General features: G+C 39.9%; 1 protein-coding gene across 1 annotated transcript in view; it reads right to left on the reverse strand.

The window, feature by feature from the left end:
- Positions 1-12,057, reverse strand: part of LOC139691825 (alkaline phosphatase-like) — a 78,805-nt gene that overhangs the window by 33,179 nt on the left and 33,569 nt on the right. Inside the window, exons 4-5 of the mRNA XM_071589716.1 lie at positions 11,246-11,419; positions 4,674-4,865 (exon numbers count right to left, since the gene is read on the reverse strand). Coding sequence (XP_071445817.1) covers positions 4,674-4,865; positions 11,246-11,419 — 366 coding nt within the window. The remainder of the gene's footprint in view (positions 1-4,673; positions 4,866-11,245; positions 11,420-12,057) is intronic.

The raw sequence follows: 12,057 nt of genomic DNA on the forward strand, positions 1-12,057 counted from the left end.
CTTAAGGATTATACTCCATTTAATATTTTAATTAATTTCAGAAGAGCACGTTTTTATAGGTGGAATATGTCGATAAAGGGGCCTTGAGTAAAATTGGGGAATAGTAAACCAAACATTAACGGTGCTCTTCAAAATAGTAGCTTAACTTCCCACAGATGCATTGAGCAAAGATTATCACACACCGAATATATTTAACAGATTCTGGCGAGATCTAGTGGAAGTTCGTAATTATGAGAAAAAACTAAGTGAAAAAGTGCAAATTTGTTTTTCTAATTGCTACTCACCGATTATAAGTATTAATAAGTAACAATAATTATTATTTTTCTAATTGATACTCATATTTTAAAGATATTTCACTTATGGTTACACTCCATAAAAATCAATATAATACATTTTATAATGAAATATCATCGGTTGATGATTTAGATTGCCATTTATCAGTTCAAATATTAATTATTCGAATTTCTGGGAGGTTTTTAAGTAAATTCATCATAACTTACTATCATTAAAATTAGAAATTACACTCCCTCAGAGTCCGTTCCTGGCTTTAATGTTTTATCATTACAACACAATGTTCAGGGCCTCTATTATGGACAGAAAAGAAAGTAAAAGGGTTTAAGAACAATAATAGTTAGTATATTGGAACGCGTAAAACATCAATTGCGGCAGATCAGACCAAGCTCTCGTCAGTGAAGTTACACACAGGTGTATGTAACTTCCCCTGTTCTAACAGCTGTAGATCTTACACCTGTAGATCTCTGATACGTGAGATCATAGCACTAAAGAAGTGCCTGCAGCCCGAGTTACGCTTGAGATGTGATTTTTCATGCAATGGATGCTTCATTTTCATAGTATGTCATCTCATGCTTCGCCAACGACGTTAATGTTTGAACTTTCATTGTGGCGTTTCCAGATTAAGACAACCGTTTATTCCTTTTTTTTGTGAGGGAGGCATGAAGGTGCATTCTTAAGGGAAACAGGAATTGAGGTTTGAGGATAAAGAAATTGGACCTGTCACCACCGCCTCCACACACGTCACCCCCGCCCTCTCCCTTCACGTCACTCGGCAACCATAATCGCAACTTCTGCTCGTCGATTGGCAACTGCCTGGAAGTGTTGCGACATTTTTTTTGCACGAGGAACAATGCGGAGAATTAGCGGGAGTTTCTGGATCAGGAGAGAGAGAAAAAAATACGAGGCGGAATATTGCGCAAGACCGACCAACTGCATTTTAGTTCCACGGGCGACCACCAGTCGGTTCTCAAGAAAAAACGGTCGAGTTGCACCGAAAACACTTCCATTGCCGCGGTTCCATGGCGAGAGCTATGCTTGGCGGCTTTTCTAATTTTCTCTCTCTTAATTCCATTGTTCTCTGCTAAAGTATCAAAAGCTTAGCCGTCTCCGGAGGCTAATTGAGATTACATGACGAATCGTCTCTCATTCTCCAAATTTTGAAACGTAAAATATCCATCTGACATAGAAAACAACATGAAATTGAATTACAGAATAGAAAAAATTAACAGATAAATTCAAAATTATTTTTCCAAAGCTCCTTTGCGATGCTTCTTGATACATAACTGTTGGCTAAGCCCACAGGTGCAGATCTTAATTGATTAATTCTTCAACCTTTTAAGAGCACTCGCCAGAAAGATATCGTTATTATTAATCTATTTATAGGTCTTGGGATCACATAGACAGGTTGTCATTAGATGCCCCAAAATATTTCAAACTTATCGTGAAATTTGACTAGTTTTAATAAGTCTATCGTTATTTAATAATTGACAGAGGTACTTATTTACAGGGGACAAAGGCTTCAAAATTAAAGAGGCTTGCGAAAGAATATTTATTGCCAGAAAATGTAAAAAGTTACCGACTGCTTGGTATAACTTCGTAGATAAACTTTAAAATTAAAATTTGAACCTGATTTTTCTATCTTCGGTAAAGTTTTTGTTAATGTTGAATGCGTTCGAGTCATGAAATATAAACACATAATGACGAGCCAAACCGATGGTTCACGTGGAGTCAAAATAAGGAATGAAACTAGTCTTGTCACTATACGTAAATATTCTAATTGTGTATTTCCATTCCATTTCCATATACTATTTCGATTTAACTTAGTACCATAATAATCCGTGATTTATTTTCCGTTTTTTGTTGTAATTTAATTATTATTGTTTCAAAATTATAACACTGGAAATACAGCAGAGGATTTATTGGAAATACTGACGGAGTACCATATCCTGGTGTTACTCCTGGCATGCATCGTTTACCGGAAACAACGTCGCCTTTTTTGAAGTGCCGCCGAAGTACGTTGGACAAAGAAGCGTCTTCCTTCAAATGCATAGTGATCCCCACGCTGGATTCGCAGAACGCCGAAAGAATGTCACCATCCGTCCCAATAACCTACCCAACCAAATGAGGCGTGTGGCGACCCTGTTGAATATCCTTCGCTACTCCGATGCATCGAAGCAAGGGATTCGCAGTGCGTGGTCATGATCCTTCCATTCAAGCCAGAATATTTAATTATTTTTTTATTTATTTTAGTACCCTGCAAGTCCCCACTAGGGTGTGTGGCAGGGGGTGAACACACACAAGACTAATTTTAACTCGAACATGACCCTACCGCGGTCGAACAATGGCCCCTTATCGCTCGTAGAAAAAATGACAAACAAAAGGTAAATCTTGGAATGGCGTCTCTTTAACAGTGATGTTGAAAATGTATTATTACCGCCATTGTATTATGGTAGGGTAAGGTATTTATTCTTTCCGTCGTGAATAGCAAAAGAAATAATGTCACCTTCTACCACACACCCTATTCTACACTTGATCTCTCTTCTTTTATTGACATGATCTCACTTACCATAGTACGATGGGGGTAATAATATATTGTATGGGGTTAATAATACTTCGGGAGGTGCGTGTGTAGGGTGAAATTTCATGCAATCGGGATTTTTGTTTATGTTTTCAAGATCCGTGAATGAATTGTCCGGTGATATCCAAATCTAGTGCCTTCTCAATGCGCTCAAATGAATGGTACTTTCCTTTCTGTACTTGATCATTTAGTTCACACGAGGAGGCAGACCTTCACTAAACAGTCTTCCTCATGACTGACGATCATTAGGATCACAGGTGATCACCAACCAACCAAGGTTCCTTTAGATGAACACATTCGTCACCTGGACGTTTTAATGAGTGTTTTTCATTGGTTTGGTATTAGATTGGTTTATTTGTGGTTGTTGTTTGAAATTCACGGGTGGCGTATCACTAATTTATTTCAAGGGGTTCGTGTTGGTTTTGAAACCAAGCAGTCATGGATATTTCAGTCGTATTCTCATCCCGCGAGTTAAGTTCATCACAGAGTAAATGGGACGTTATATTTCGAACCCCTCAGGCGCCTCCGATTCGAAACTGAGCTAAAATAGACGCCGGGTTTCTCTCCATCCCCTCTCCCGCGGCTAACATCTTACGTGAGAACAACTCATCTCGTTTCTCTGGTGACGCAAATGACCTGGGCTGTATAACGTCTCCTCGAGTAACCATAGCTACTGCAGATGTACGAATCGTAAACGAGGATTAAAATTGAATCGAAGGGAGTTTTCATATCTTGAGCCAGTCTTAAAACAACAAAATGTGTACATCTGATTGTATGCTACATTTTGGTACTTTGCTTATTTATCGTACACATTATTAACGATGGAAACAACCCTTAGGTAAATAAAACATTGTGCACAATCTCGGGGACCGCTGTAAATCAATATTTGTCCGGAAAAAAGGTAAACCCTCCAGGAATTTGTCTTGAAGTTGGTGACTCGCGTCATTACTAATTTACACACTCGATCGACGACAGCGAGCTGTAAATTTTTGCTGAAGTGTACACGAATAAAAAGTGCTATTTGAAAACACTCGTTTTATTCGATAAAGTTGGAATTGAATCGACCTGTATTATTCAACTGGAGGAATATGGGGGGAATAACTTAAACAACCAACTCCGGGCAAATTAATATGACTGCTTGATACTCGTTCTTGCAAAGGTACATAACCAGTAAAATTAAAATATCAAGAATACTTACATGTAAGTTGATACATATTATACGAATGGCGTATATGATGAAATGATAGACCTTATCCGATATTACCAAAACGATATTAATCACACTTCCATCTATCTGAGATCAGGAGTAAATAAAAACTTCTCTCGTATTTCGTCGTATGAAATATTTTTTTCCTTTGACCTTAATTATGGTAACTGGACAGAATTACCTCTTCAACACATGCAAAAATGAAGCTTCAATCATAAAATTATTTCTGGAGAGTTTCTCTCATAATTCTGAAGTTGACTTCAAAGAAGACTACATGCCACGAAACTCATTTGGTTTTGACTCAGAAAAATTCAGCCAAAGCAGGGAAAGTCAAGGAATGGTCTGAAAAGAAATAGCCCTTTTATTATTTGTAGCTATAGAGCTTTTTTGTGGTTTTTGACTAGTCGAGATTCTGAAAGGGCGGAATTGGAAAGCGACCAATTGGGAAGCGGACCGAAGGCTGAGAGACAAAAAAGATACAATTCATTTTTACGAAAACGGAGAGATATGCCGAGCAGACAGGGCCGTGAAATGGGGTTGCATGCGGTGCGGCGGGAGACGAGAGGGTTCGGGGGAATGGAATTCGCCACTCACGTTGATCTTTTTGCCGGTGTCGCCTCGGACCAACTGCTGGGCGATGTCCTCGCACACGGCGGGATCCTCTCCGCTCGAGGCGATGTCCGCGTCGCTCTCCCAGTTCCTCTCGGCCACGTGGCCGTAGGCGCCCGTGGGCGAGGCGTGCGTTATCCGTGTCGTCGTAACCACTCCCGTGCTCTTGCCGGCGTCCTGGGTTGATTTCATTGCAAAGAGAAAGGTATTAGTGAACGAAAGATACAACATGGGTCGTGATTTTGTCGATCCATGGCGATTCTATTAGTTTTATTAGGTTTTCAATACACCCAACTTACACAATTGTAGAACAATGCATTTGAATCTTTTCGACTCAATTTGACTAGTATAAAAATACAAAAATATAACCTGACACACCACTCTACACTAAGTCCCTCTTCAATTCCGCATGCTTCTTTCCTCCCTCCCTTAATTTCCTCCAATATGCGTATCCTATTCCTTCCCCTTCCTCGCTTGCCTAACATTCTCCCCTCCCATACCATGTCCAAGTTATCACGGTGTTTTATTAGAATTTTCGAATTGCCTGACCACTCGGCTGGAGTAGCCCAGTACCAAGCCCGCGGCGTGTGTAATTCACACATCAGGGTTGGAGGGCCAGTTCCTTTCCCTGTGCCGGTTATGGTTTCCCACGAAGACATATTACCAGAAAAATCACATAGCTTGGGTGGAGCTGGAGGTGCCCAGAGTGCCTTGCCCGGGAATCGAATCCGGGACCCTCCGGTCAGTAGTCAAACGCTCTACCCCGTATACTACCGCGACCCACGCGTGCACACACACATACACACACATATCACACACACACACACACACACACACACACACACACATATATATATATATATATATATATATATATATATACACACACATAAATACGAAGTCTGTTCAAAAAGTATCACGAATTTTGAATTTTCGCGGGTTACGTATATTTGATTTTCGATTTTTTGTGGCGTTATGTTGGTACTTATGTCTCTCACTTATGCCGAAAAGTTCGCCCATTTTGAATGTTCAGTTATTGTTGACAGTTGTTTGGCTGGGACGTGTTTTGGCTTGTCTTCAATTTTTGCCTGTTCCAAAAAATGTATCAAAGAATCTGTATCAAATTTTGTGTGAAAAACGAAATTTAAAGCGCGCACGAATTCCGAATGTTGACTTTGGCATATGGAGAAGCTATCTTTAGCCGAAGCACCGTTTATCGGTGGTACAAAATGTTTTCAGAGAGCCGAGAAGATGTGAACGACGAAGAGCGTGCCGGACGCCCGAGCACGTAAGCAACAGACGAAAACATTGATGTAGAGAAGAAACTAGTATTGGCCAATCGTGGAATCACCGTTAGAGAAGTTTCTGAGGACCTAATCATATCGATTGGCTCGTGCCATTCGATTTTTACCAATGGTTTGGGCATGATACGGGTCGCCGCGAAATTCGTACCAAAATTGCTCAATTTCGACCAAAAACAGCAACGCATTAATATTGCTAATTAAGAGTTGGACTCTGTCCGCGACGACCGAAATTTGCTCCAGAGGGTCATAACTGGTGACAAAACATGGGTTTATGGCTATGACGTGAAACTGAAGCTCAATCATTCCAATGGAAGCTGCAGCACGAGCCAAGACTGAAAAAAGCGCAATTTGCGCAATCCGTCACAAACGCCCGGATTTGTGGAAGAACAAAAATTGGCTCACGCACCATGACAACGCCCCTGCTCACACATCGTTACTTGTGCGCGAATTTTTGCCCAAAAACAACACACTAATGATGCCGCAGCCACCGTACCCCAGTGACTTTGTCTTGTTCCCAAAACTGGAGAGGCACATGAAAGAACGACGCTACGCTACGATTGACGAGATAAAGACTGCATCGAAGGAAGAGCTGAACAAGATCACAAAAATGATATTTTGAAGTGCTTCGAGGATTGGAAAAAACGTTGGTAAAAGTGTATAATATCTAATGGGGAGTACTTTTAAGGGAACAAAATAGATATTCATAAATAAATAAATAATCAATGATATAATTTAAATAAAAAAACAACTAATATCCACGAGAATAAGGCAATATAGTTCCGCATGAGAAATGCCTGTGGGCGATACACAGGTGTTTCAGTAATGTGGACGGAGTGAGAAGTTGGACGGTGGCAACGTGTGATGCTGGTCTGCGTGATTTTGGTCGGGATGTGATGCTGGACAGAGTGTGATTGAAGACAGACTGTGATGCTGATTTTGGACGTGATTTAATGCTGTGCCTCACGCTGTATTACTTTGGGTCGCGCCGTACCTCGTAATACTTTGTATTTTCCAAGAATACCCATTTAGCGGTTTATATTTTGTTTTATTATTATTGTGTATGTGATTGATTGTTTTTAATGTCCGCCTTTGTTATTGTTCTGTGTTAAATAAATCAATCATGATTTAAAGGACTTGGGTGCCATCTGACAATGCCTGTATGCACATATTTCAATTAATAATAAAAATAGTTCCAGCGGGTCGCGGTAGTCCAGGGGGTAGAGCGTTGGACTACTGACCGGAGGGTCTTGGGTTCGATTCCCGGGGAAGTCTCTGGACACCTGCAGCTCCACCCAAGCTATGTGATTTTACCAGAAACCGGCAGAGGGAAAGGAACTGGCCCCCCCTACCCTGATGAGTGAATTTCACACGCCGTATAGGGCTTAGTACTGGGTGAACTCTACCATCACCAACTAAACCGACCTTCCAGTTGATTACTGTGTTTATGGTATTTAATATGTTTGAATAAACTTTCTAAACTTCTTCATTCTGTAAAACTGCGCATACAAGCCTTTACATTACCCATTAGCATTAGTGGTGTACTGTCAAAACTAGTCAAATTTCGAGTCGCGATACTAACAGTTGTTACAACCCCCCGAGTCCAAACCCGCTTGTCAGCATGGTCGAATATATACAGGCGTATGGTGGTTGCACTGAGCGAATCTTTGGCTGTGATGTGTTGTGGAATCCGGCAATCGAAATAGCAGACAGAATTTCAATATTTTGATCAGTGCACCAATAAATCAATAGCGCCACCTGACCCAAATATCAATAATTGTAGGGTGAGAGAACTTGATAAATTAGTAACATTTGAAAAGCTTGTAAAATACATTCAAACCTTGTTTTCGAATGTTTTCCTCCGCAGTTGACCTCGACCTAGTGACACAGACCTCTGTGAAACATGAATTCAGTCTCGAGCGATCTGCTCCGCAGGGAAATTTATTTTCTCAGGAGTCGCGATACGAGTCTCGAATGTCGAACGAACACAATTTTTGGCTCACTTGTAACTCTGATAAAAAAACGTGAATTAAGTCAGTATTTCGATTTGAGACCAAATAAATCACAGTGAACTTTTTATTTCTTCATGAATATATCAATGCAGACATTTTCAATCCTTTGAGCACGGCCGAGTGGCCTTGGGCATACGTTTTATGGATCTCCTTTAGTAGTAAGAATGGATCCTTGGATCAAGTTGACATTGGACTGGATTCGTGATGGAGGCAAACGCTTCGAAAGGAATTCGGATCTCCCGAAAGAAACTAATTTTAAAATCCGAGCCATCAAAAATCTTGAGTTCTGAAAATTCTGGTTCTAACCATTAAAAAAACTGGCAACGACGTAATATTTTATTTACAAAGCACGAGGGTGGTCCCAGAAGTACCCGACCCAACAAAGAAAACAAAAAAGGTTTGGAAAGAAATGTATTTATTTTACGGCATAATCTCCTTTCAGCTCTCTACACTTATCCTAGCCATGTTCAATAAGTTATATACCCTTTTTATAATAAGAACCGTCTTGCTCCTCAAAATAGCCATTTTTTTCAAGTTTGCGAACAGAAAATAATCCGAGTGGGCTAAATATGGCGAATAGGGTGCATGAGGTAGCAATTCAAACTTTAATTCATGAATTCTGGCCGGAATAACGTATTTGTGAGCTAGTGCATTGTCTCGATGAAACAACACTCCCTTCTTGGCCAAATGCGGCCGCTTTTGCTTGATTTCTTCGCTCAAACGTTACAATAAGTTCCCATAGTAATACTCACCGTTGATAGTTTTTCCTTTTTCAAGATAGTCAATAAAAATTATCCCACGCATATCCCAAAAAACCGACTCCATGACCTTACCTTCAGATGAAACGGATGTGATATTTTTAAAACATCTACCGCCATCATTAGGTCAGGTCGGGTACTTATGGAATCACCCTCGTACTACACTGACTCTTCCCCGTAAGTGTACAAAAGTTCACTGTAATCTTACTCTTAACGCATATTTAAATTGCGAGGGTTAAAATACAGTTGCGCAATTTATTCGGGCTCATGATCAATCAGCAGAAAGCCGCCATTTCTCCACCAGTACCCCCAACCAGATGTAAAGTAAACCCAGGGTCGAGCCCTACGAGTATAGGGAGAGGAGGAGGTTACGACCTGGGTTTAGGGATATCCAAGTGCTTTAAGAAACACTTGTAAGTGTGCCAGAGGGTCCTGAAGTTTTGAGGCGTGCTTTAAGGGTGTTCTAAAACGAATTCCGTCAATTGCAACGTGAAAAAATTCTTTAATATATAAGAAATATATACATTTAAGTAAGGGGGGTAATTTTTTATTCTTCCGAATCACAGCAACAATTTACGTCTATTCATGAGGAAAGAGATCCTTGGCTTTTCCATACAAAATAATTTTATTATGATTTAGGCTTCGCTGGGTGTTCTGCCAGGCTGCAACGAAACCGAGGCGGTTAAAAAAACCATTTAAATGTGGAAAAACCAAACTGTTCTGTTTCTTTCCTCATGAAAGATTTCCACCATGCTACGTCTGAAACTGTCTTATCTATGTGTGAGAAATAAAACCTTCGTAGTGACCTAGATGGGTGCTTTAAATGCTTAAAGTTGCAAAAAAAGCACGTTCGAAAATGTCCGAAGTAATTCATATGGTGAGATAACCATTCGTATTACGGTTACGGAGAACTTGCATGCAAGGCCATAGGGAATGATCGCCGATTCTCCATGCGCGTAATTCCTACCGATGGTAAAAAAAAATAAAAAGAGACGTTTCAGGCGTGATATAGTGGAATATCATGATTAATTAAAAATAGCAATTTTCCACAAAAATAAAATTTAATGCCACCGGTTTCAATGTTACTACATCATCACCTGATGATGATGTAGTTACATTGAAACCGGTGTGATGATGTTACTACATCATCACCTGATGATGATGTAGTTACATTGAAACCGGTGGCATTAAATTTTATTTTTGTGGAAAATTGCTATTTTTAATTAACCTACCAATGGTTTTAACTTGAAATTTTAAAAATGGTGAAAATTTGCCCATCGCGTGGACTACGATAGCACGCGCGTGTTATACTCTCCGTGAAGGACAGCGCTTGAAGAGTAATATGCCTGAAGGGTTGCCGAATTGAAAGTATCAATGAGATTGAAGCTGGAACAATGCGCAACTTTAAGGTCATACAGTGATTCTGCCGTTACTGTAGCAGAATAAAGTGGTCATACAGCGATTCTGCCGCTAGTATAGCCGGGTGTTAACAGGAATACATTTGGGCTTAATCATCATTACACCAAACGAAATATTCTCCTGCAATTTCGGCCCAAAATCGAAGGGCCCTTGACCCTATTGGTTTCTAAACTAAGTTCAGTATTCAGTTCTCTGAATATTTAAATCCTCATGTCTACGCCACCGTTCTCCCATATTCTTACTCATCTCTCTTGTGATCCGGGGCTTCTTCACTCACTTAATGTAGTATTATCTCCCCAAACAGAGAGCATGAAGTACATAACTTGGGGCAAAGAAATATAACTCTTGCATTTTCTAAAATTTATAATTTTCAATCCATAGGATTAGGAAGCTCTCATTCAGTGAGAGTATTACATCATTTACGCGATATATCGCCATATCTCAGCAATTGTTATTTTCTATTGACATGATTTTGAATAATTTTTCTCTTAGGAAATCAATACTTTGACGAAAGCATTTCATTTATTTATTTAAGGTCTTTATTGGAGTGAGTTTGGGACTATTTAGTGTCTCCTTCCATCTAATCCCTACATATAACATCGAGGACAAAATACAGACACTCTGTGTGGGAATCGAACCCACGACCTTTGGAGGTGAGAAAGTTACCCTGCCATCACCGGCACCGACAAGTAATTAGGTTAAAAGAGGCCGGTAATTAATGAGGTTAAAAGAACGAGGACGAAAAGTATTGCCGAATTTTCCATCGGCGTATGCCATTTCTATCTTGTTTCCACTGCGCCAGTTATCAAAATAATGTGTTCGGTAAATAGTTGTGGATCCAAACCAAACTACAATTATTAATCCGAAAGTTGCCTTGAAATATGAAGATAGAGCTCACTTAGTACTAAGCCCAACTGTATGCCAAATTTACTCATGAGTAGGGCAATAAGAAGAAAGATCTGACATCCATATGACTATGAATCTTCTTCAAAGTGAGATTTAAATGTACCATTTCTCCATATTTTGCCAAATATGAGACCGTAGTTGAAACAAAGTGTCGCAATTACCTGAGCCCACTTGATGATGGACTGCACCCTCGTGCCCTCGTTCAGTGATTCCGTGCAGTTGCCCCGTTTCACGGCGCCCGTGAGGCCTATCACCCCCACGTTAGTCTTCACGCCTCCCAGGTAGGCAGTGGCCGAGCAGGCAGAGTCGGCGACTTGACCGTCCACGCAGTACGTCTGAAACGAAGGAAAAACGTTGTTTCACTGCACACCTACGATGAAGTACAATGGTTAGAAACGTTTAGGATATGCTTTCATGCTTTTAATATCAAAAATGTCGGTAAACTTTGAATGGCGGATCGAATGGGAGCAATCAATCCTTCCCTTTGGAGCATTTGCAACTTAAAAAGGCTGATTTTGCTATTCCAATATATTTTTACTGAATCACCTTACATTAACTACGGTAAATAGTGCGGATCTTTTGCCCCTAATATTTGAACAATCAGCGCATTCAAAAACCTCATGCCATTTAAATAATATGCCTTTCACAACGGAAAGCGTTTTGGTAAAGCGGATAACAAAGTTGGGGAAGCACAAAGCTCTTATTCTCTCCAAATTCGTGAACCATTCCCCGCCGTGATGCTCACCGTTTTAATTATTCACAGACAATTTTTTTTATCCACAAAGGTAAAAAAGTTATATGAGCTAAGTTTTTAAATGTTCCAGTTTTAATTTCCAAATTCTCTCCTGGATTATCAGAAAAGCGAGTCCAATCACCAACGTGTTTCGAAGAAGCACTTCATGAAAAAATAATCTTTTGAAATTTAGAGACGATCCTTGCATATTTCATAATTTATAATTAATCCATATAAATA

The sequence above is a fragment of the Hetaerina americana genome, unplaced genomic scaffold (genome assembly GCF_022747635.1).
Source record: "Hetaerina americana unplaced genomic scaffold, ioHetAmer1.1.p SCAF_4, whole genome shotgun sequence".
Lineage (NCBI taxonomy): Eukaryota > Metazoa > Arthropoda > Insecta > Odonata > Calopterygidae > Hetaerina > Hetaerina americana.